Raw genomic sequence first — 26,562 nt, 5'->3', positions numbered from 1 at the left:
ACTTCATAAAGAGGTAGAACAGATGATTTCTGAGTACTATATGGAGCAGCAGCAAAATCAGGTCCTCTCATCATAGGGTACTTCAAACAAACAAAAACAGGGTTAAAACCAATGCCAAAGAACCAACAAATTTTCTAAGGTAATAAGAAGGCAGAACTTAAGTCCTGTGTAATTTTTTTTTTGAGGCAAAACCAAACAAAATAAAACTCTTCATATTGTAAGCAAGAACAATAATAACAACAACAAAAAAAAAATCAGTCCCCAATGCTACCTAGTACTCTTAGCTACTCCAGGAATAAGTCAATATATTTGGAAGGCGAAAGAGGCAAAAGAGAAAATATAACTCATATCTATTTTACAGGACTTCCTTCTTGCCTTGAGAAAGTAGAGAAGCAAAATTGAAAGTCAAAAAAGCAACTACAAATGTCATTATGGGATCACAGTAACTACTGACATGTCTGGAGGGAATAGCAAGTAACCATCAACTGTTAAACTTTTGAGCATCTGTTATATGAGACTATTTTAGGCAGTGGAGATAAAAGATACCCCATGCCCCAGCCTTCAAGTGTTCTTACACTATAAGAAAGAATAAAGAGAAGTTTAAATTTTTATTATAATCTTAGGATGGGTGTGCTACAATGGACACAAACAAAAATTCACAAATTCACATTAGGTTAAGTTTTGTTAACCATGGTTAACACCTGAGCTGAGCTTTAACAGTAAATGGGACTTGGTCATGCAAAGAAACCCAAGGGATGAGCATTCAAGATTAAACCACCAAACAAACCACAAAAAAAAAAAAAAAAAAAAAAAACCACAAACAAAAAACAAAACACAAAATGGCACGTGCAGATCCCTAAGAATGCAAAACTACTGAGAGCCCTGCATGCAGGCCAATGTGGCAGGAGCACACACTTAAGCAAGGAGACTGGATAAAGTGTTTATCTAGTGGGGTGAGAGAGGGGTGGGGAAACTGATGCACTCCATCACTGAAGGGTCATCCAAGAGGAAGACCACACAGCTAGAGCAGACAAACTTGCACCTGGAAAGGTGTACCACGGAGGTATAGGTGGACAGGTCCCTGGAAATCCCCAGCTTCACAATAATTACAACGAAAAGCTTAAGCATCTCAATCATAGACAGAACCAGGTTTTGTAAAGAAGAAACACCCACATTCTGGTTAGAGTGCAAACCCAGGAGACAACTGTCATTGAGATAAAACCTATATTGCAAAGGTGTATCTTTTTACATCTTAAAATTACAACACTGATTTTACTTTTCAAGGGGCTTCCTAATACTATTTTCATGAAGATAAGAGATGACATGCATTCTAAATTCACATTACCTGATTTTTGGGGGGTTTTTTGTTTATTCTCTTTTTGAGGAGTTCCAGTCTTTGAACCCAGTGGAAGTAGACTAATTCTGTGCCAGGAGAGCAGCATCAGGGATCAGTAGTGAAGGGAAAACTTAGAGAGTTATGAGTGGAACCAGCAGAAGACGGTGCCAACTGAACCAACATGAAGAAACTTAGAAAAGGAAGAGGTGGTCAAAACATCCAAATGGCAGAGAAAAGGAGAGAAAGGATTTTGACAGGGAAGACTTCTTAAATAACTGGGACAACTGAAAGTTTCTAGACCAAGAAAAAGACAACGGAAGAAAAGCTGAAAAAGGGAGGATATCTATAGAGCTAAATCTCTCCTCTAGGAAAGGAAGGAGATTCTAAGCAGAGAAATTAACTTATTCAGGATTAGTTTTCACTTTTCCCATGAAACAGAAGGGAAGACTATAGGATGCAGTTGAAGCGTGTGAAATTATACAGCTAAGGTACTTATATCTGATGGGTATTAGCTTCTCAGTGAACTAAGATATGCTCAGAGCAATAAAATATAAAATTCAGAAAACCTTTTTCTCCTACCTGTGAAAGATTCTGAAGTGAGTTTCTAATATCATGCAACACTCTTCGCAACTGCATTTCTATGGCAGAAGGAGGATTCACAGAGCATGCTCGGTAAGGGTAAGCAGCATGTCTGTGTGAGTAAGGACACCCAAAAGGGGAGGGGAAGGCACTGCAGGTGGCACCTGAGATGTTAGGAACACTGTGTGTGCTCAGAGTTCTCATGTGCTCACACAGGGGCCTTTCCTGCCACTCAGAGTGGACAGAGTGAAGGGAGCAGGTGGACTGAGATATCTGTGCAGGAGTCCTTCCATGATGGCATTCTTCCAAATGGGTCACCTCACTCTGGTTGGCTTCTTCTTTCTTCACAGATGATGGAGAGATGAAAATGGTGGATTTAACCAATGACTGATGGTCATGCTCAGTCACCCCTTTTTCCACTTCCTGTTCCTCTTCAGGTGTATATTTATAGGTGAAGGAAGGTGGGCTGCATCTGGTTTCTTTCCCTGGAGACAAACGAACGTTGACAGAAGACACAACCCTCACTGGGCTCAATAAAGTTGTCGGTAAAGACTGAGACCTTCTTAGAGGATAGCCAGCTTTGGCAAGCAAGTACCTTTGTTTTAACAGATCTTTTGATTTTATCAGGCTACGCCCTACTCTTTGACCTGACAGAGTACACACCTTCATTCGAGCTCTTTGCAAAGCTGTATTAACTCTGTCCACAGAAGAAGGAGGCCCCATTGTACTTTCCGAGCTCAGATCACTGCATTTAGCTTCAATGGAAGCCAACGATTTCAGAATATGATGTGTGGTGTACTGGGTAAATTCACATTCGCTGCTTTTATCCACATCACTTTTTTTATCCACATCACTTTCACCACTTGTTTCCCTCATCAGCTCTACTGTCTGTGCTGGAGACAAACCCTCTTCTATTTTGGTACTTTGAGTAACGTGATCCTCTGGACTACAGGTAGACTGCTTATTTCCTGTATTCTCAACAGTCCCACATTCAGCAACCATTGCTGCCTTGGCTCTTCCTTCCTTCTGACGAGGGGTAAGAAATTCCTCCTCTGATTCATTGAAATAAGGTTGGTCTTGTGCTGTTGGTGTAACAAGGTCTTCACCAAATGATGTGACTGTTGTCTCACTGTCACAACTATCAGCACTACTCCCCATGGCTTGCAGGGACTCATGAACCTGTGAAAGGAAAACAGGTGGGAAGATGAAAAAATAAAATTAAGAGGTATTACATACAAAATACCAAACAGAAACCATGCACCTATACTTCTATGGTCTCCCACCTTGGCTGTGCCCCTGGCCCTGTTCCAAAATATTTGTACTGCTGTTGATCAGCAACTGAAATCCTTTCCCCTTAACTCCCACTTTTTCACGATGATTATTTCAAATCTTCACTATTTTTCTTAAAGAATCTTGCCAACACCCTCCTTCTTTACTTCCAAAATAATACTGACTCACCGAAAAAACAATAGAAATTTCTTCACATTGTTCCCCAATACCATTGACAAGTTTTCCTGCCCATCATTCCTTCCTTTACTCCATTCTGAAAAGAAATTGTGCACCTTTGTTCAAGACTAATCCCTCCAACCTGTACTTCTAATCACATTCTCGCCAGGATCAGGGTATTCCTCCATTGTTTCATCCCAGACTTTTCTGGATCAAACTGTCCTCTTTGGCTACTCCCTTAGCTGAACAACTTCCCTAAGTCATTCATTCCTGCACAAAAAGACAAAATGACCTCTCGCTCAAACTGGCAAAAACAGTCCACATTCCCATTTTCTCGTCCTCACCAAGGATTTATTCTCCAGTCATGCTTTGGCTTCATTTACACCAAAAGAACCACTCTCTCCAACATAAGTCTCCTAGTAGCTATGATCTTGCCTTCTCACTCTGGATGGCCCTAACTTCCTTTTTCAAAGTCTTCCCTCCATCTCCCAATTTTTCTGTCTATTGATTATTCTTTCTGAGTCTCTATAGACATATCTCTTTTCTGTCTAACTTTTAGATCCTAGGACTATAGAGTCTTTGGGAGTTATCCTTTTCTTGTTTCAATTTTAACACTGTTTAAAGATATTTTACATAAATCTTAAAGAAAGATCCTTTTCCTGGACTTTTTGTGACTTCACATACAGACTAAAAGCTCAGATAAAAATGTGCCTTTTTTTCTGGTTTATCTAATACAGCCTTGCATAAAAAGTCGGTATAATATCAGCAAGCCATGGATCCACACTTCATGTGAGCCATCAAGCAAAACAATTTTTGTAAAATACTGAAACACCATGATGATGAAAAATAATGGACTAAGCAGATAATGATCAAAATAATCTGTTTTCTGGTGCTCCAAAAGTTAAGAAGGAGAAGACTTTGTTTGATTTTAATATTCTGTCAGAGATGAAGCATTAGTGAAATCTGATATTTATAGTGAAGTGCTTAGATAACATCTATATCACAGAAGTTTTAGTCTTGTTATTATTTGAAAACAACGATTAGGACAGATTCAGTCTTGAATATACACCAACTGAAAAATCAGTTTAAAAAGAAGAGTCTAATCACAGTACCTATTACAATAGAAAATTTTACCTGAAGATGATTTAGGGAGAGACCGTCTGTGGAATCTTCAGCAAAACCACTGCTATCAGAATGCTGACTTGCAGTACGTAGCAGATGATCTGTCAGCAAAAGTGAAGTGATGTAAAACCATTAATAAAAAAAGGCTTCAATGAAAGTGATTTGATTATAGATAAGATTCCCAACAGATAGAAGACACACAACACTGATTCCTTCTTGGAAAAGCATGCATTACTTATGCAAAAATTGTGGCTTCAAAGCACAGGAGATAACTGAAGTTCAAACAAAAACTGAATCAGATTTTCTACTAGAAACTCTCTCTATTCAGTTACTAATTAATTTCTAATTGTAATGTATTTGGGTAAATCCAATTAATGTCTTATCCTTAGAGTAAAATTGGCTGAAATAAAAGATGGTTCTAAGATGGTTCTAACACATGCATAAGTCCACAAATAAACCATTTACATTATGCAAATATGTAGATATTTAGGAAGTAAAATTAGAAGTTTAAATATAGAACATTTTTAAAACATCTATATCTTCCTAATAAGAACACAGTTAAAACCAATTAAATAAAACAATTTGAAATGCAAGCATACTTAAAGTATCTCCAATGTTTTAAATCATGCAAAGATTTTAAAGTCATGAAGCAATTCTTTCATAACAATTGCATGTAACTTAGTCAAATATATTCAACTAGTATATTATATTGCTAATTATATAAAGTCCTTCTATTTATTTATTTTTTTGCAGAAAAGTCTAATTCCTTGTAACCTAAAAAATGTTTTAAGTAAGTAAAAAGGTCAACTAAGTACAGCAAGCATGATCACATTCCATCCATCACATTTACTAAGGTGACACTTCATGAGACAACATGGTTCCACAGAACTTCAAAAGCAGGCTAAATAAAGTGTGTTTACCAAATCCACAACCATTTAAGACCTGAACCATATAGGGAAACAACTGAATAATGAGACTGTATAAAATCTAAAAGTTCCTTGATATCCCTCCCACTTTAGCTTCAGGTTTCATGGAATAGAATAATTTTTCCCCATTAAAAATTTAGAATAATTCTATAATATTGTTTTGATAGTAATAAAGCTGCATAACGAAATGCAAGAAATTATTCCATATCCTTGATAAATCTAAGAAGACTGAAATAATTGTAAAAACTGAATTGTAATGGGCTGTTATCATCAGTACTAATTAGGCACTGTATTAATTAGAAAATGATACCTTGTGGCATAGCAGTTTATTCCCCTAATTATGTGTTTCCATGTCTTTTGTTTTTTAAACTAGATAGTGAGCCTCTGAAGGCAAGAATGTTACTGATTCTTCATATTCCAGTACCTAGAACAATCTATAATAAATGTGTGCTGAATGAATCAATGATAAATATTTCATTAAAGCAACAACAGAATTAAGCAGTCACATAAATGATTTAGAAGTGAAAGTGTCAAATCTTGTTAAAGCAAAGAGCATTGCCACAGGGCTCAGGGAAGCCAAAATAACCAGTGCTGACTCAGGTTCTCCCAGCTAAGATCTGTTTAATCTGTAGCAGAGTAAGGTCTGCACCCAGTTCCCCTCAAGGTTGTGGAGCCCTGTTATGAGGCTCACATGTCACCTCCTAATTATACTGGTTGGGCTCTAGAGGAGGTGTCTGTCCATCTCGAAAAGAACAAGGAGGCTCCAGTGAAAGTTTCTGCTTTGTTTCACCACTGTAAGCAATAATTTCTCTCCTCTACAAATGGGATAATAATAGTTCTGCCACCTCACAGGACTACTTCAGGAGCTAAGTAGAATGTAAGTGAAACTGTTTCATACTATAAATCACCATCTAGGTTACTTTAGGCATTTCTGTTTCAAAAAAAAAAAACAGAGTTCTCCACAGACAAAAAGAGAATTAAGGATTAAACTTCTGTCCTGAAGATATATTACTAATTTAAACCAGGAAGTTAGAGAAAACATTAAAATGGGGGGGGGGAACTTGGACACTACATTTGTCCCATATCATACAGAAACAAAACAGAAAACCTGTATATTCTCTGCTAAACTAAGGAAAATATTGTGTATCTTTTCTAAGAAGAAAATGTGGAACTTCTCTCAACACATCTACCAAATGTTAGCTTGTGACATAAGTCACTAAACCTTTCTAGTCCATTCACAGTGTGTAAATGCCAGACTGGATTTAAGATTAGGATAGTTTTAACTTCAAAAGTCCTACTAGTAACCTGGTATGTACAATTTTATTAACTTGTGAAATGAATATATTATCAGTGATTCCAATTCTGTAATTATGATTAATCTAAGATACTTATATACCACGTTAACAAAACTTGATAATCTACCTTTCGAATGACTAACATACCATTATTCCCACTGCTCATTCACAAAACCATTTTTAAATTGTAAAAGTCTGATTAAAACAGTAACATTTTTGCTTATGACACCAGAAATAAGAGACCCAGAATTGTTAAGAGGAAGAAGTACAGATCTTAGTAGAAATCATGTTCCATCTTTCCCACCACCTAGAGCTTGCTCTTGAAACAATTTTTTTTTTTTTTTACTCTCCTTGTGACACATGGCAAGCTGCTTTTTCTAATGTGTCTCTTGTCTATCCATCTAAAGCACAGACTTCCTGAATGTGGTGAATTCCTCCTTGCCGTTCAGAAACACATATATACATTTATAAACTGAAAAAGGGATGAAATTTAAATAGGAAAGTTCTTTTTGTTTCTGGCTAGAACTATAGTAACCTATCGACAGTGGAGCTCTTTTCCTTAGTACCATAATGAAGTAAAAGAAAAATATCACATGCGAATTGTCTCTTAAGAAATAATTTCAGAGATTAGAAGGAAAAACATGTAATTTCCTATTCTTAGAACATATCTTTGTTTTTTTAAAAAACAAACAGGGTGGTTCAGCATGTGTAAAGTTTTAAAAATAAATAGTCCTACCTTTAGTGGTCAATTAAACTTCTTCCTCTCTCTCTCCCTAAATTTCAAAAGCTTTGTAAATTTAAAACCAGACATCTTTTTCTAGTTGCAAGTTAAAAGTGAAAGGAATGGATTCAAAGGTTCTTTGGTCAATAATTAATTATTCACAAGAAGAACAGTGTTTATAACCTCTCACCTTTGATCCATAGTTTGAATTTAACTAGGTTTAATTATTGCTAAGAGATTGATCTTTTTTGCCAGAGGTATATCCCATGTACTATGGTTAGGAGCCATATTTGAATGGAAATTAGAAACAGATAATCCAAGCACATTTTTTAATTACAACAATGTAAAAAGTAGCCCTAAATCTGTTGCTTTCAGTTACTTTCCACTGAATTCTTGTGCAGAACTGAAAAAATATTTAGAGTACACAGAAATGTGTAATGAGGTCATTACAGGATCAGCAAACTAATAGTAGTTCAGAGTATAAAAATCTTCAAGAAAATAACAAAAAAATATATAACCAAGTGATAGTGAAGCATGTCTACCTGTGTTTTGGATCTTTTTACCCTTATTGCTACTATACACAGAGAGAGGTAAAACACCTTTTCCAGATCAACTGACAACACTTTGGTAACATGTGCAGGAACTACTGATTATCAGTTTACTTACCTCTTTTGGACTTGGTGAGACCCAGCTGATAAGTGGCCGGGATGTGAGGAGCTTCTCCCTCTGTACTCTGAACCTAAAAAGAATTTTAAGTAGTTCAAACTAAATGAACTTATAGCAAAAAGAATAATCTCTTGATAACCATTTATTAAATAAATCAACCTAAGGTACATTAATACATTACATACTTCAGAGACATCATTTTATCTCAAAATTTTTAGAAAGACCCACAACTTATTTTTTAATCTAGTTTCCAGTTAAAAATAGCACTCAACATTTTAGCTAATGAGGAGAAATAACTGCATGTATAAATGATTTTTTTCTAGAAGTTGCTATTAATATTAGATGAAAAATAGAGCATATGAGAAAGTTCTCTAAATATTAAACCTCAAAGTAGAATCAATTCCAGGAAGGATGCTAATATACTCACTGCAGCAGGCTCTGACTGACACACAGTTGAGGTAGTTTACAAGTCTTGGATCTTTAAAAATGGAATATCATGCTCCCATGATAAAATTTTCTAAAGTCCCACAAATTTCTGTTATCAAGTGTCACTCATGTGTAAGACTTCTCTGTTCTGATATGAATGTTCTTTTAATATCCTGGAAGTTGTATGTCCCTAAAAATTCTATTGAAAGGAAATATCAAATCTACAAAAGTTGTCTTCTGTTGTCTTTGTATAACTGTAAACTACATCACTTAGGAATTTTCAGATCCCTAGTTGCCTTCCACATCCCACTAATACTCTTATCTATTTTAACACAACTCTAAATCAAGAGGAAACATTTGAAAGAGGGGAAGGTATGCTAATTTCCATGATGTTACCCTATTATGATCAATATTTAAAGAGTAAATAACACCCCAGTAAGATGAGAAAACTAACAACATGGGGTTTTCAACCTTGAACACTTTAACAGATTAGACAACAAACATCAATCAGGTTCTAAAGAGAACTCTGCTAAGTTTTTTACTATAAAACTATTTAAAATATTCCATATGAAGAAAAGTGAAAAAGCTGACATGAAAACAAACCCAAAGATTAAAGAAATCATTACCAAATTTAAAATTGCTTTGATTTATAATATCTTTGTTCTACATAGTTTCATGAACTCAAGTCTGTGAATGTTTTTTTCTTTCATGTTTATTTTTTGTGAATTCAACTCTTATATCTTTATTTTATTTTTTTCCAGTATGTTGATAGAACCCAGGCCCCTGCATATAATAAGCAAATATTCTACCACTGTGCTATATCCCAGCTCATATTAATCTTTTTATCATGTGGTATTGGAGATCAAACCCAGGGCCTCTCATATGTTACCAGTCTAAATCTTTTAGAAACCAAAAGCATACTGGTCATATAAAACCATCATCTGTAAATAAATTATATAAAATAAGTTCTAACATTCTTTGCTATTATTTACAATTATAATATATTACTCAAAGTAGTGGACAAAGGTTCAACAGGAAAACCATTGTTTTATGTGCAAGGGAACAAAATGCATTTTTTTCTTTGTATAGTCAACAAAAGACCTATTATTAGCTATTATTCAGGCATAGCTTACTTCAAAGAGTTTTCTATAAAATAAGTATCAATCAGATCAAAAAGTATAAGAGACAGCCAAGTGACTATATTCTAAGAAACTTGGCTTAGACATAGACTATATAATTATAACCTCTCACTTTTAAATGTAGAATTATCACATATTCTATTTCCCTAGACTTATAAAATTAATCACAAAATAATATGACTTTAATGAATATGTTTCTTCAGTGTTCTATCCTTCAAAATGCTGCATTAGGCAAAGAATCTACTCTCCCTTCTTTCATTACAAAGTCCTTCATTAACTGTACAAAAGGGGCATTAAAAAGCAAGATGAGAGGGTCATATTTTACTAATAAAACTACTAAAGCCAGGATTATTATTCTCACTTGGCAAAATCATAGTACACAGTTGTTGAGCCAAGAAAGACATGCTAGTGATAGTGGGAGAATTTCTTAGCTTATCATGTTTTATTGCTGGTTATAATTATGCAAAAGAAAGCAGTCAAACTTGAGATGGGTATTCTACAAAAAATTATGATACAAATATAGAACCAAGATGCATATGACAGGCTTTTGCCTATTTGATGGCCACAAATACTCAGTAGAACGCTGATCATTTGTTACAGCTGGCCTTTCATTTAACTGATAGGAATGACCAAATATGGGTGTTCATTGTACTATTTCTCTAATTTAGGTTGTGAAATTTTTCATTTAAAAATGGAGAGAAAAAAATCCCTACTAAACCAAAATGCTAAAATTGCTTGGTTTCTGCATTTTGGAATTTACAGATGATGAAAACAGCTTTAGAATAACTCACACATTTGGGTTACTTCAAAGACCACAGCTTTCTGAATCAGTGTTCCAATATGATAGGCACTTACTTTGGTTTCTTAACAACTATTCTGTTTATCTTGACTAAGATGCATCTTCTAGGTACAATACTACTATATAATGTGTCCTACAGGACAGCAATGTGGGATGTTCAAATTCAAACAGCCCTTCCTCTAGGGTTTAAAGAGATAGTTATAGCAGCTCTTTTCTTGTTTATAATTTTGAAAGAAAATCAAAGTTAAACGCTTTAGAAAATATAACTATTTAGTTTTTAATCTCAAAAAGAGTGTAAAAAAAAAAAAAAGCACTGTTTTTCCAAACAAGTGGTAAGGGGCTATGCATCAGATGACTTGAGTTCTTGTTCAACATCTGACCCTATCAACCAATCTGACACACAGATAATTGCATGGGGTAGTTAAAAGTAGCCAGTCTGTTGAAAAACTGAATTCAAGTCTCATTAATGCCATTTCTTTTATCTGTGGTAATTACCAGTTTTCTTGATTGTAAAATAAAGATGAAAATTCTCACATCACAGGTCCTTAGGTTGATCAAATGTGACTATAAGTGAAAGTACTCTGAAACACTAAATTAGTAAAGCTGTATGACAGGTAATTCCTTTCTTCCATTGTCCACTGGCAGGCACCCCTGCCCACCCCCTGCCTTTTCCCATCATGTACTGATACAGAAGGGAATATTACATCTCTTAGAAAGGTGGGAGAACTACTGCTGTAAAGCAATATCAAATGCTACAGGGCATGGGGAACAAACTCCTCATCTATAAAGGGAGAAAACTGGAAAATAAATTCACAGATGTCTTTCTGCGTTCATCTATGATTCTACAATTACTTGTGGATTTTTATCTTAAGTAAGGCTCTCAAATTTTACAACACATATGTGCATACACTCACAGAAAGAGCTTATTGTTACTGTGAGGTAAATACTTTTTTAAAGTTAACAAGATATTTTAGATAAAGAACAAGTAACAAAAAACTCAGTGGTTACTTGAGTTTTGAAGGACAGACATCTGTGCAGATGTCATGTGTTAAGAGTTCATATTCTTATTTAAAAAAAAAGTTAAGAAAGTCAAAGGGACAACTTAACTATTTTTCAAATACCTGATTGATTTGGAATAATTTTAATTTAGACCAACAAAGCAATTTTAAAAATCCTAAAATTTAGCAGCTAAAAATAATGAGGTATGTTATTTAAATAAGCAATCAATATGAGCATTACAGTTACTAAAACTTCAGTAACTTAAAAAAAAAAAAAAGACAAGACGGCATATACTCCCAATGATGGTTATATTTAAATAGAAGCTCATTTGCAGAGTAGGACACCCATATGATATACTGTTTACAGAAATTTACAGATGAAAGTTTGCCTTTTCTTACACACAGAAGTTTTTCTCTTATACCTAAAAATCGAACAACTGCTTATTAGGTAGGATCACTTTGATTTAACTGTGAATCGGTCATACTACTAATCTATGATTCTGGAGGACTACCATGATGTGTTCAAAATAAGCCATCAGGAAGAACACAAGAAATGTCCAATTAATTTAATAAAAATTAGAAAACTCTCCCAAGTATCACAAGGAAAAGAAAAGCAAAAGTTAGAAAACTGAAAAGTAGCATTTTGGACACACTATAACATTTTATAAAACAAGTTGACTTTTCACTGAAAATAGTCTCTAACCTTTTTTTCCTTTTTCTTTTCTTTCTTTCTTCTTAATATCTATCTATCTATCTAAGTAGATAGATATGAATGAAACAGCTACTTTCATTCTCCTAGGTCTAGATCAGTACTGTTATCTAATTAGCTCTCTTCACATTTAAGTTTCTCCTCCCTCTGGTCCTGGTGACTATCAGGTCTTGTCAAGTCTTACCTCCTTTCTCCAGCTTTATGCACACAGCCACATCTGAAATACTTTCTTCTAGCGTCCCAAAGCAGCTGCTATTGGGATAATCTGAAATCTGAGTACTGGCTTACTGGGGGAAAGAGAGTGCTAACTTATGTTTTCTTGCCTCTTGTACAGGAAGAAAGTTCACAACAGGAATCAAACTTCAACTAAAGAGTCTGAAGGAAAATTGTTACAAACTACGTTGAATGGGATCTAAATGTTTGCTTCAATAAGATTGTTCTCTTCATCTGTCAATATGAGTCAATCATGCTTAAGAGGAAATTAAAATAACACATTATTTCCCTTCTTTATCCATTGTTCTACAAGCTTTCTTTAAGGTTCCCAAAGGGATAAAAACACAATTCTAGGAGGTTTGTATCCATATTTTAAATATATCTGAATAACAAGGAATCAGTGTCCTTAAATTTCTCCCTATTTACAATGTAGCTATGGTTGACCAAATTTAAAAAAAAAAAAAAATCTTTCATTGTCTTCAACTACCAATACATGTAATCTTGTACTTAAAAAAAAAAAAAAATCCACATTACTTTTTTCATTAACTGTTTTAGCCAGCAGAGGGAGCAAAAAAAAAAAAAAGTCTATCATTAAAAGTTGTCATCAAAGTGCATCTAGCACTTTATAAATGTTTAAAAGACATTTTGTGTATGCTATTTTAAAATTTTATAGTTTAGATTCGGTAATTCTAGAAATTAAAAAGAACTTATTGGCTTATATGAAAATACCCATGTAAGAGTATTATTGTTCCATCTGAGTCATCATGTCAAACTTCCAACTATCTAAGATTTTATATAGAGTTTTATATTCTGTTATTGTATTAAAATGAGGAAACTATCTGTCACATCTAATTATCACAGAAGAGGGACCCTAATGGAAGACAAGAAGTTACACTTTAATTATGAATCCTAGGACAAGTTTAGATCAAAACAAAGTCAAAAAGGAATCAGTGAAATAAAAGGTTTCAATGCACCGATCATAATCATATTCCATACTCATTGTAATGAGAAATGAATTATGTTAGGAATTAAAGAAACAGAAAATATAAGAAGAAATAAATGGAAAGTAGCTTATAAGAAAATGTAAAATACTCCAAAGGACTTCTCCTGTTCCCTTTAAATTTCACTTTTTAGCTGTAATAAAAGTATCAAAAAACATATGTAATAAAAGTATCAAAAAACATTCAATGACCACAAAAATGGTACATAATCACATCAGCAGTTGAAATTTTGAAATAAATGAAAAATCTTCACTAATGTGAGAGATACATATTTACCTAAGAGGATATGTATGGGCAGAATCAATTATCCTATTTTCCAATTCCCTAAAATAATGACATGTGATTCTAAAACTACTGGGAACAATCACTAAAATGAATTTCATAATAAATTTTCAAAAAGAAAAATAGCACTTATTCCTTCAGTGCAACTTATAGCTGAAGCTCTTCACCAGCATACATATGCCTCAGTTCCCTCGTGTGTAACATAAGATCGCCACTGTACCTGCCAGACTGAGAAATACAGTTCTTTAAAGGCTAACCAAGTACAGTGCCTCCCACAAGGTGGGTAGCTGAACAATTACATTTTCCTGCCCCTGGCTATACAGCTCCAACTCATAAGTATCAGTTTCTACCTTTCAAAAGGAGTTTTAGCCAAACTTCATCAAAATGAATAATTTTTACCTTGTTCAACTGCAAATTTATGTTAACCAGCAGGAATATCACTAAGTAGAAATAAAAAAGTCACTGCATGTTGGTCTCTCTCACTTGCAGAAACCCTACTAAGTGGCCTTTCAAAGCCTAGAGGATCCTTATGCCCCGTTCAGGTGTACAAGACCTTCACCAACACTTAGCCTCCTTCACACCTACCCTTACTACTACTGAGATGCCTCAAGAAAAGATCGAACAAAGACAAGGCAAGCAGTGGCAGAGACAGAACTCAAAGCCCTGCTTGATTTCAAAGCCCCTGTTTTTAACTATTATGCAATACTGATTTGAATTTGAATAAGTTCTCTCAGAGCTTTCTTGGGCATCAACATCTTGCATGAAAGTGAAAAGGGGGTTTCAGATCAGATATCCCCTAGTGAATGACAGAAAAGCTAGATGCCTGATGAGCTAGCCCACTGCTTCAATGTCACATAGTTCTGTAACTCTTGGTTTGTGAAACATAAACCTACAAAGTCAACTTTAGTATAATTTTTTTTAGCATGAATCTATTAGCTACTTCTAATTTCACACATATTTTTTGGCTTTTTTCCCCCTAGATTAGTATTTAAAACTGGTCGCAGGGGCTTGGGCTATAGCTCAGTGGCACAGCACTTGTCTAGCACTTGTCTAGCACGTGTGAGACACTGGGTTTGATCCTTTACACCACATAAAAAATAAAATAAAATAAACAAATAAAATGAAGGAGTGCTATCCATCTACAATTACAGAAAAAAAAATTTAATTAAAAATAAAAAAAAAACTGGTCTCGGTAAGTTTTTTTTTTTTTTTTTAACCTACCTCTTCCATTTCAAAGGAGTCCTTCTGTTGTGTCATTATATTTCTTATGGATGGGATTGTCAATGGTGCACAAGGCTCTTTTTCAAGTGCAGACGTGGGGACATTTTTCAGCTCACTGCTGTTTTCTAACTCACTGTGGCGGGACATTTCTACAACAGACTCCTCAGGCAATTTACTCTCATGACTTTGAGTCTCTTTACTCTGTTCACTTTCAGTTTTTTGGTTAAAATATTTACTATTTGCTTCATCAGAAAGTCTGTCAGTGTCAGCATTCTCCAAAACTACTGCAGAAACACCTGAAGCTTCTTCTTTAACAGTAGCCAACATAGAAGATGAGTCTTTCTTCTTTACAACTTTTTGAGATTTCTGATCATTTTTATTGCCACTTTCTTCGATCACTGAAACATTTGGAATCTTTCCTTTTTCAATAGCTGGGGAAGAACTGCTACCTTCTCCTTTCTCTGTTTTATCAACACATAAATTCAGTTTTGATAGTGTTTTCATTAAACGATTTGCAGTGTTACTTCGAGTCAAAGGTGGAGGCGAGTCTGTCTCCTTGTTAGAGGTCACTGAGGACATACTTCCAATTCTCTGAAGGGGAGTCCCAGAGACTTGGGAATATAAAGAAGAAAACGCATTGGCCACAGTAGTAAGCACTTCAATTTGACGAAAGCGGCCTACAAAAAGAAAAAATAATTATTTATATTTTTTGGTTTTGAATACAAATTATTAAACATATAGTGTTGTTTAGAATTCTAGTAACTGAACTTACATAAAAAATATTATACAATCATATTTTTTCCTTCTCTAACATTTTAACCTTTTCTCATTACTGGGTAGGGAGAAAGAGGAAGATTTTTACTTTAAAACACCAGAATTTACATTTTTAAATACAAATCAGAAATAAGCACAAAGTATGATGGCAATACTGAATAAAATACAACTAGCTATTGATCTACAGTGTGATTCATTTTATGTCTTAGATGATTAAGATTATTCCAAATGCTTTCCTAAAGTTAAAATGCAAACAAGTATACATTTTAGACCTAATGGGGATGGATTTAGAGGTCTTAGAATTCTAAACCACCTAGAGAATCCTGTTTCTGAACCACTAATCAACAAAGAAAAAATAAACAAACATGTAAAATGGTCAAATTGGTCATGCTACTTTAGATTTATAGAGAAACACCTGAAATTGACTGACTGACTTCATTTAATACTACAAGTCTACTACCCTACTTCTTTCCTTCTTGACATATGTAATGTGGAGATAGCACAAGGTCAAGAAAGTATGGTAGCACTGAAGTGAGTCAAGAACTGGGGAAATGAGCAAGAATAGCTAATTTAACTTCTATCAACAGATTAATAAAAATCTAGATTAAATAAAATAGCAAATGTTAACAAACCCTATTAATTAACTCTCCAGTGCTATTCCTAAAAATTAGTAAGCCTTTAAAAAAAAAAGACCACCTTGCTATATAGATGCTATGATTTTAACAAATAATATCCTAATGCTTAAAAACCTTACTTGTTAAAGCATAATTTGGGTTTTCTACTTCCATCCGTTGCATTTGAGCACTCAAAAATACTTTAATATCTATCCCTCTTGCAAATGATGAAGAATTAAAAAATCTGGAAGGAATTTTAGAAGCAATATCTGGTTCATCTCGTCCAAATCCAAGATTATAAAGAATTTCTTCAGGATCTTCCTCATAAAGTTCCAATAATTCTGAAACACTATAATAAAAAAAATAAATATAAATTTATACTCCACATCACATTATATATGAATTTATATTCTTGCTTTCCTGTGATAAAATCATTTTATCAGCTTCTGCTCTTTAAACTATTATTTGGGATGTACAGCCCTTAGAAAGAATCCATTCTCTCAGCCTGACAGTGTTGGGGGGAAAAAAAGAGCTAATCCCTAAGAACACAGAGACTCTCTAAGGATTTCTCACCTTATTTTTCCTGTCATCTTAAGAGACACCCAGTAAAGCAATTAAAATAACCAAAGGACAGATGAGGTAGAAAAAGGATTAAGACATAAGTAACAAAAATGGAAAAACACACAAGGAAGTTGGTAGAACTTTGATACTGAGGAACATGCTGCAAAACCTGAGTGTTCCTAGGAGAGGCAATAAAGGTAACAACCTGATCTCAAAGACAGGGAGGAGGAGCTTCCTTTAAACTCTTCTCTCAACAGGTCCTCTCAGGAAGTAGGAGGAGTAAGGTAGGGGAAACAAGTTATGTACAAAGGTAACTTCTTGCCCTGATTCTTTGAGAATTAAACTTTTATTATCCTTCCCTCACACACCAGTGATAATCCAAGTTAAAAATCACTGAAAAAAAACCCAGAAAAATTACAGATAGAACTTGAACAGGAAGACAACTGAATCTATTTCAGAGAAATGCTCAGATTGCAATACCAAATTTTGTATGTTTAAACTGATTCCATAGGGCCATGCATGGGCTCATTTGAATATATATTTCAAAGGGTTTTGATTTAATATTTGGAAGAGAAATTCATTCTTAAATATCAAGCTTTAAATCAGAAAGGTTTATTCTGATTTTTATGTTAGAGTTAACTCAAAGTCCTTAACAAAATGGGGAATTTTGGTTCTCTACGATTAAAAGTTACTTCTCTGTGCAGTTTATTTTTCTGTTTGACAGGACTCAAAGTATTTATTTACTAATGGATTCCAGCAACATTATAAACATTATTGGTTGCTTTTTATTTAATCTCAGCTTGTTACAAAAGAATGTATTGCCAGTTATACCAGTCCAGGAAACACTTCTGGTTCCTTCTGATTTCATTCTATTAAGGTCAAATCTCAGATTGAAAAACTGACCAGCAGCTCACTATTACCCAGTGTTACCCCCCACCAACAACTTCAGAATGAGTTACCTTGAGACTGTCCCACTGCTTTTCCCAGACCCAGTAGAATTCATACTTCTCCCTTTCTGATGAAACTGAAGTCTTCTCTCTTTGGCCAAGATATTACTGCTAGAAACATAATATAATAATATAAAACTTTATTTTCACTAATGTTCTTCATTTTAAAACGGAACAAAACAAGATAGCTACATACCCGTTTTCAATTTGAGCATCACTTTCATGGAGGTGGTTGGCTATAGATAAAGAACAAATGTACAGCACACTTATTAGAAGGACTGTAATGATGATAACACAATTATCAAGAAACAAATTATCTACAATATTATAGCTAAATGCCAAATATGTCAAAGTCTCTTCTTGGCTCATTAAATCTGCATCATTAAAAGTAATACATAGATAAGAACAGGACCAGCAGCTTTGATAGGTTGTTTTCATTTTTTGGCAACCATAAATCTTGATTGCTAAAAATAAAAAGAACTATGAATAACCAATTAAATTTCTTTAACAGGTTAGAAAAATGTACTGAAGAAGATATGCATATTATGTAGCCTATGTAGTGCTATTAAGTTTAAAATCTGTTAATGAAAAGTACCTTAAGAACAACACGTTTTAGCATTATTTAATGTATCAATAGTATTCATCTATTTCTAATGTGTTTTTAAGTTACATAATTTTTCATACACACAACCTGAAAATTTCTACTCATCTCAGTACAAATATTCTTTTAAAAATTGCCTTTTAACTATGCTCTAGATTAACAAGGTCTAAACATATTAATGTTAATTTTTACAATAAAATTTACTTCATTAACCTTAATGGGCAAATATAAAGAATGAGATTAATTAGAAACTATTTCAGCACACTTAAAATTTTTTTTCATTTCTGATCCACAAGATCATGACAATTTGTTTCTTTGAACATATGTCAGAATGGCACCTGACACACAGCACTTAGTAAATGTTTATTCAAGGAATGAAAAATACCCTCAAAGTAATTTTGAGGAAAACAACATAATAAGTATATTCACATATGGGACTCCTTATTAGGTTTTGATTTTCACTAAAATCATTCAATCATTCAATATCTACCAAGGCAGATATCAAAAGTGCTATTTACAGTAATGCCGAAAGAAATGCATTTTAGTAAGGGGTTAAAAATATGTTAAAGTGCACTGAGTGAGAATCAGGAAGTTGAAGCTCTTAAGGAGTTTGTTCCTTTCATATTAACATATTAACAGAAATAATAAAAACATATTCACATATTCTAGACTTTTGGATGTTAAAAGGTTCTAAATTAGTAATCTTACAGATAGATTTAAAACAGAAGATCAAAGATATTATTCAGTGCACATATTCACTATTTATCAACATATTTTTTTAAACAGCTAACAAAATTCTTAAATTCTTTCAAAAAATGCACTATTAATAACAGGACTTTAGAGTTTAGTAACCTTGTCAAATGATAAAATAAAGCACAATCAATAAGCTACAAAATTCCAATTAAAATACTACTAAAATAATTTTTAAATTCTTAATTTTACATAGTGAAAAACTTTATTATAAGTCCACAGGAAAACACTAACTGTGAAAATGTAAAAGCAGTACAACACACTTTTAAAATACTCTCTGTAGTCTGGAATAGACATGAGCACAATGATTTCTAATTAAATTCCATTAACTCTGCCATTTTCTTTGTCCTTTAATCTGCTAAAAATCAGGAAAAAGAGGAAGGAGAAAAAGGAGACATTTAAATGCAAGGAGAAAGACAAGCTGCAGCTGCATGACATAAGTCCACACTAAAAATAAGCTTCACTTTAGTTTTCTGTGTATAAATATTTAAGCTTCCTTCCTTCTTCAGGACCGTACTCTCAATTATAGCGCCACGGTTTGTCACAAACAGTGCCTTTAAGCATTTAAGTCCAGGGAAGATACAGACATACTCATTTCACAATGGTGTTCCTGCACCATCTCTACAGGTATCTCACAGACCATGACTAGATTATTAATGTATAAAAGAAAGGTACTGTGCAACATGTCTGAGCCATTTCCATACCTTTAAGTTTAGCACTGAGGATCATAAACTTAAAAGAACTCCACAAAAAAAAAAAAAAAAAAAAACCTCCATGAAAATACAATTCTTCCAAACAAACATACCTTCAGCTCCCAATGACAAATCATCTTCAAAACTTCCTCCATTTCTCACAAGCACACCTGAAAGAAATGTGAAAATTCAGAAAATTCATCCTGGTGATCTACTCTTCCCCACACCCATGTTAAAAGAAAAGAAAAGGAAAAAAAACAACATTATTTTAGTTAACACAAACTGCTCAAGCAAAACATTTCATCAGACATGAATGTACTCAGACATGAATGTACTCAGACATCAATGTACTCAGACATCATGATGATCATATAATTTTAAGAAGCAAGCATAAGCTTTTACTTTATGAAACCCTGTTTGTGGCTAGGTAAAGCTCCCAGAAGCTAGATATACAGCCTATTATACATAAGCTTCTGAAGATGTTCAAGTAGATAACGTATCTTACCCAAGTGTTTCATGGAAAACCAGATCCTGGAGCAATCATACCTCTTAGCCCCTTTCACATTAAGCCAGGAGCTCAAGCTAGATTTTCCTGACACTGTAAATGTTTTTATATGCCTTGCTACTACCTGCACATTCTTGTTGTACTTTGAACTTGAGAATTCTGTCTTGCACGGGTGGTAAAATTTCAGGTGTGGCAATGTTAGTTAATGTAAGCAAAGAAATGTTGCACTAAAGTTGACATAGTTCACTCCTCACATTTCCCTTATGTTTCCATATCAGATTTCTATATGTAGCTTTTATGTTGCCTAACCATGCCACCATCATATATTGTGGAAAGGTTTGGTAATTTGCTTAAACTTTCCTCTGTCTTTTGGTTAATAATAGTTTCTCCCTTTGAGCTTCTAGCTAAGAACAGCCTCTTTTATAAAGATCATTTTTATAATTGATATGTACACTTTCACTCAGATTACAAATGAAGGAGGACCCTCATAAAAAATAAAAATAATTTTTTTTAAAAAAAAAGGCTTAAAAGAGCAACTTTGTCTTACCCTTCAGTGTCCCAGTGCTTTGCTCATCCAGTGAGGCTCCCAAAGGTGTACTAAAACCACAAAAACATAGAAGCCTGTCTTGTGAAAAGCGTCTGGAGAACTGTCACACACAGCCTTACTTAAAAAGTTACAGCTAAGCAAGCTTCTAAGCAGTTTAGCTCTTCTCCCAACACACAGGAATGTGAATGGATTACATAAGTAATATCCTATTAACTAAGCAAATACCTATAGTCAAGTCAGTTCACCAGGAATGACTTAATCACATCTGATCTGCCAGCAATTAAGAACAAGAATAGTAATTACAAATAATATGAAGTGGCATTTTCTTTGCAAAAAAAAAAAAAATGGGGGGGGGGGGTAAAAATGAAAGTATAAATTTAGAAAATATCTGTTCCTCTCAATCCTTTCCACAGAAACAAAAAAACAAAATTAGAAGAAAACAAATCTTCAGTAGCAGGTAAATTAAACCTTAGTCAAATTTAAAATTTTAAGAATCTACTTAGAAACGAGGTTCAATAGTTTAGTTAAACCTCATCTGTCAATTTATCACTAGCATTTCTAAGCAACATGCGGTAACTCCTCTACACCAGCAACTACATTTTCTGATATAAATGGAGAATCCTGAAATTCACTTTTTTCCTTTTAAACTAAAAATTCCATACTGTTTTCATTTAATTCTGAAAATTACTAAAAAATTTGGCTTGAGAATAAACATTAAGAATCAGCTAAAATTTTTTCACATTTTTCTTGTCCAAATATAATTTAGAAATTTCTTTATTCAAATACAAAAATACTTTTACTTTTTTTTTTCAAAACAAAGTTATAGAAAGAAACATTGTTTTACAAGTTCTGTTTTAGGATATAAACCTTTTCTCAGTAACAATTGACACCTGTTACAAATTCACATCAGACATGGGATCAATCATTAAAACATCTGTTTCAAAAAAATTTCACTGAAATGCCAATTAAAATTTAAAATCTTCTGCAAGCAAATATAAATGCAGTGGTAGTTTTTTGAAAAGTAGTGTTTTTGAAATGTAAAAGAATCACAACCAATTGTCATAAAGATATTAATAAAACCTTTAAACTAAGTTTTTGCATATATTTTAATAAAACTCTATGCCTTTAAAAAGCCTTTCTTTTTCCCTTTCTTTTAGCTCCTTTCTTAGGTCAAAATACTGCATTACTCTGGCCACAGATGTCTCCACTGATCTGAGAACTAACAAAAAATGGCAAATAAGCAGAATATAGCTGGTATTCTCCACTTTTATAGTTACTCTCTCCAAATTCTATCAAAATCTCCCTTTTAGATAACAATTCAAGTAATTTGTTTCCATTTAGTTAAAAAAGAAATGGTTCTCAACAACTCCCTTTAAGGAAAGAAAAGCCAGTGTCTTTATTCAGGATATGGACAGCAATGAGAAAACAAAGAATATTTGAGAACTTATGGGGGGGGGGATGCCCAATTCTGGGAAGGACTCTAAATAGCTATTAAAAAAAAAATACAATTACACGTATCCTAGAGGTCAACTCTATGATAACATGGATACATTAAAAGACTATTTGTTCTAGCTTTCCCCAGTACAAATGAATGGGCTTTTTCACAGAATAGGTGCAACTGTAGGAACAAGAACAAAAACTATGTATGAAAGGAGCAGCAGGCTTATAGAATGTTCCTACAGAAATCAAGTTCAGCAACAAAACTTTTGGAATTTTCAGGGGTGACTATTTCCCAGTGAATGTCAACATTTTGCTATTGCATTTATCCCGAAGGACACTTATTCACTTGTTCACTACCTAGTTGAAAAGATCTCTTCCACAATCTCAATTCCTACACACCATAAAACAAATGTTATTTTTCTCTTGTTCTTAACTTTTAAAACTTATTTTGAATATGCACTTGAATTTAAACAATGAAACACTACAAACTTATTTTGAAGGCAAAACCTATATTAAGACACCAAGAGTAAGTCAATACTGTATTTAGGACTATATTTAAATCAAGACTGAGATTGCAGGTTTAAAAGACCTGAGGAAAAAATAACAAAACATCCTCTTCAGTCACTTTTGTAAGAGAAAAGTTGAAAAAATTGGTTTTACAAAGTCTCTCCTAAAATGTCCAGAAGATGCTTAAAATTTCAACCTATTAAAATTTAATCTATTTTGGTGTTTAACAATTAAATGAACCAGTGGCACACTATTATGATTTCTTAATCCTGATGAGTAGAGCCACTCCGGAAATGAGGGGGTTAAGTCAGAGCTAGATTGTTAATCTGGGGGTGACTTCAAACAGTGTATTCACCTCTGTGTATCTTGAAAGAGAATCTCCATATATTTTATACTATTTCAGCAGTGTCTATAACACCCCCAATAGTGAAGAGATTCAATAAGGCTCCGGTCAATTAATCAAAACAGTATATTAATAGACTATTAGCCAATATTTGTCATTAGGGGACAAAAAATAAACTGGCATACAGGAGAACCAACTTTTCAAAACCAAAAACCAAATAACATCCCATTCTAATGCTTAAAGAAAACATTAAGAACAAACCTAAATTGAGAAAGCAAAAATATCCTCAAAAGCAAACACCAACAAAAGTTTAAAAGTTACATTCTTCATACAAGATTTTTAAACTAGCAAATAAATTGAAAACAAAAGTGAACCAAGCACATTTTACTATAGTCAGATTCACTTGCAATATGATTCATCCCCTCTGTATTTTATCAAACATTTTTGTAACCGTTGCCAAAGCATGCAATTAAACAGATTTATGCAGTCTGAATGCCTTCAAAGCTCTATTTCCTTTTGTAAATTCCAGTGCCATCTGACAAATCCTTGTCCAAGAAGTAAACTACGAGTACAAAGTTACTAGTTTTAGTAGCTCCCCAAACAGAATTAAGGCACAGAAATAAAATTAAAGCCCATTTAGGGTAGTCTAACCCACGTTTGAAGGAAAATTATCCGATGTCAGATGATACATGCCAAAAGGAAAGCAAAATAAAATATTCTGTAAAATGTAAGCATCATTTCAAATAAAAAAGTGGCAAATGTAACAACATGGCATAATGATCTCTTTCAGATTTCTGATCTCTAATGCTAATATCATGTACCAACAGCTGAGGTCCTAATAACTGTAAAAGTCAACGCAACACGGTCTTCAAATAACAGCCACAGTACTTCCATTTCTAATCGCTTAAAGGAGGAAGCTATCCGTGGCTCACTTTCCGGTTCCTAGCGTACAACCGCCACAGGACCCACGGGGACCCGGCCAGAGTCACTAAGCTCCAGCGTCCCGTGCCTGTTGATCTCCCTCTGGGACGCCAGCGAGGACTCACCGGCAGTCCTTGAGCCATATCGCGATCTTCTCGTTGGGCACGTTTCCTGCGGGGTAGAGCAAGCGGACAGCTTATTACCAAGCCAAGAGGGACTCCTATTGCTGGGTCACTCCGAACACTCCCCTATAGAAAAATCTACTAGGGGCAAAATGCAGCCTGAGCAACAAGTCTTACTGCCCATCTGAAGGGAAATCAGCGGGCACCCAGATGTCTAGGTGGACGCTGGACACGCCAGGTTACACGCGCGCATTTAAAGGTTGGAAGTGTCCCCTGTCCCCTTGGCCTATCGAGCACCGAGGGTCGCTCAGAACACAGCGGGCTCCCGGGACTCCCGAGACTTTCCCCGGCCCGCAGCCCCTGGTCTCCCGCGCCCGCCGCCGCCTGGCCCGGCGCACCAACCTCTCCCTGTGGGTGCAGGCAGCTTCGCGCCGGGGAGGTCCTCTTCGTCGTCCTCGTCCTCGTCCAGAGTCGTCGCTTCTGTGGACAGATCCTCCGTCTCCGACGCCTGCCAGGAGCTGCGGCACTTGGCCCAGGCCTTCCTCCTGCGACTTGCCACTTGCCACTCCAGTTCCTCCTCCGCCTCCGCCGACGCCGTCAGGGGCCGGTTCATGGCCGCACCGGGGGCTCCTCTGCCCCAGCCGGAGCCTGTGTGAGACACGGCGGCGGCGGCAGGGACCCCCGCCCTTGCTGTCAGCGCTCGGCCGGGCTGGGGGCCCGGGGGAGCGGGAGCGGGCGCCGGAGGAGGAGGGGACAGGGAGGGAGGGAGGGAAGGAAGGGGAGGGAGGGGGCGGAGGGCCAGCGCTTCACATGAAGCCGGCCGGGCGCGGCGCGGCGCGGGAGCGCGAGTGGCCCGGCGAGCGCTGCAGGACCCGAGCGCCGCGGCCCCCACCCCCGCCCGGCGTGCCCGGGGCGGCCGGTCTTCGCGCGTCTGCGCGCCCCTCCCTCGGCGGCGTCCCACGCCCCCTTCCGGCCGGGGGCGCGCGGGTGCGGCGGGGCGGGGCGCGGAGCGGAGCACACCCGCCCCCGTCGCCCCGCCGCTGCCCGCGGAATGGGTGAGATTTGTTTGTTTGTTAATAATCATTTCTTCTGTCAACTCCTCCCTCTTCCAAAAATAGCCATAAAGTGGGAAGGCCCAGTCTCACAAAACGCCCCCGCGCGAAAACAAGGGTCGGCTTGGGCTCCCTGAAACGCATTCTTTGAGGAGTTGCGTGAAGTGTCGTATATTTAATGTCCAAAAGACTAGGGTAAGGAAGAAACAGAGGCGAGTGATTGGCATTCTCAAAATGCCAAAACTGGAAAGAATCAAGTTTCGTAGAGTGTTGCTTTCATACCCAGGAAAGTTATTTATCATGGTTATGTGAGGTGTGAAAATGAATTGAGAGAATAATTTGGAAATGTCATATTGAAGTTGCACATAGAGAGGTGCATCAGATTGCTTAGAGTTTGATGCTACAAGAAACCAGTGATGTCAAGGTTTCTAAATACATGAGCTCTGCATTCCCTTTGTTAGTTTTTAAGTCTCCTGAGCAAATGACTCAAAATGTATCCAAAGTCTAATAAAGTATAACACAACAGTGTTCCCTTAAACATAATCTACGCCTACTGTGTAAGACTTCCAATATTTTATTGTATTTGGCTATCATCTGATGAATAAGTTGAACACTTTTTGATTCTAACATGATTGAAAAGAAATTTTGCATAAATATTTTAAGGGATAATTTTTTCACTTGAACTTAAAAAGAAGAGCATAGTAAAATTTCTAATGAAAACATTTGTATTATAAGGTAATTAAATGTATTGTCATTGATAGCTAATGGAAACTATAATTTTTGGAAAATATAGACTATAGAATGCTCTTAAGGTAAAATAGTGCCAAGTTTTTATCCAAACATAAGGCATGGACTGCTGAAACTGAACTCTGATTTGACTGCCTTCATTCTTTCCTATCTTGTTTCTAGGACATTGCTCCAATTTATAAGTTTCAGAAAATCCATATTTGTGAATAAAATCAACAACTTCTAATGGTTTACCAATATCCCCAAGTTCAGATTCAGACTCCAGGCTACCTTTCGGAAACCATCATAGCTTTATACTGGGCCTCATATATTTACTGCAAATGTAAGGGATGTTAAAATAGTGGTGTTCTCATCTCAATAGCTTCAATTTTCATTATTAGAGATCTTTTCTTTGACTCTTCAAGACTTCTTAGCCTTCAGGAGTCCTGTAGTAGAATGCATCTGACCATTTAGTGACCCTACAAAATAGGGCAGACCTACCTGTGGGAAGGTGGGAAGGTGGGAAGGTGGGGGAGGTGCTTAAAGAAAAAGCATGGAAAGGGCTGATCAAATGATACAAA

The 26,562-nt window shown here is 35.4% G+C and overlaps 1 protein-coding gene across 3 annotated transcripts in view; it reads right to left on the bottom strand.

The window, feature by feature from the left end:
* Itprid2 (ITPR interacting domain containing 2) overlaps positions 1–25,079 on the bottom strand; it is a 37,463-nt gene extending 12,384 nt beyond the window's left edge. For 2 of the 3 annotated variants that reach the window (XM_026392007.2, XM_026392009.2), the window contains exons 1-12: positions 24,606–25,079; positions 24,207–24,252; positions 20,871–20,920; positions 19,932–19,988; positions 17,972–18,011; positions 17,788–17,886; positions 16,408–16,616; positions 14,880–15,556; positions 8,092–8,164; positions 4,496–4,584; positions 1,916–3,094; positions 3–80 (exon numbers count right to left, since the gene is read on the bottom strand). In XM_026392007.2, coding sequence (XP_026247792.2) covers positions 3–80; positions 1,916–3,094; positions 4,496–4,584; positions 8,092–8,164; positions 14,880–15,556; positions 16,408–16,616; positions 17,788–17,886; positions 17,972–18,011; positions 19,932–19,988; positions 20,871–20,920; positions 24,207–24,252; positions 24,606–24,816 — 2,808 coding nt within the window. In that variant the 5' untranslated portion in view covers positions 24,817–25,079. The remainder of the gene's footprint in view (positions 1–2; positions 81–1,915; positions 3,095–4,495; positions 4,585–8,091; positions 8,165–14,879; positions 15,557–16,407; positions 16,617–17,787; positions 17,887–17,971; positions 18,012–19,931; positions 19,989–20,870; positions 20,921–24,206; positions 24,253–24,605) is intronic. The other variant, XM_026392008.2, reaches the window with a different exon arrangement.
* Between the last annotated feature and the right edge of the window lie 1,483 nt (positions 25,080–26,562).

Source organism: Urocitellus parryii, chromosome 1 (genome assembly GCF_045843805.1).
Source record: "Urocitellus parryii isolate mUroPar1 chromosome 1, mUroPar1.hap1, whole genome shotgun sequence".
Classification (NCBI taxonomy): domain Eukaryota; kingdom Metazoa; phylum Chordata; class Mammalia; order Rodentia; family Sciuridae; genus Urocitellus; species Urocitellus parryii.
This window is presented reverse-complemented; position numbering and strand designations above follow the sequence as displayed.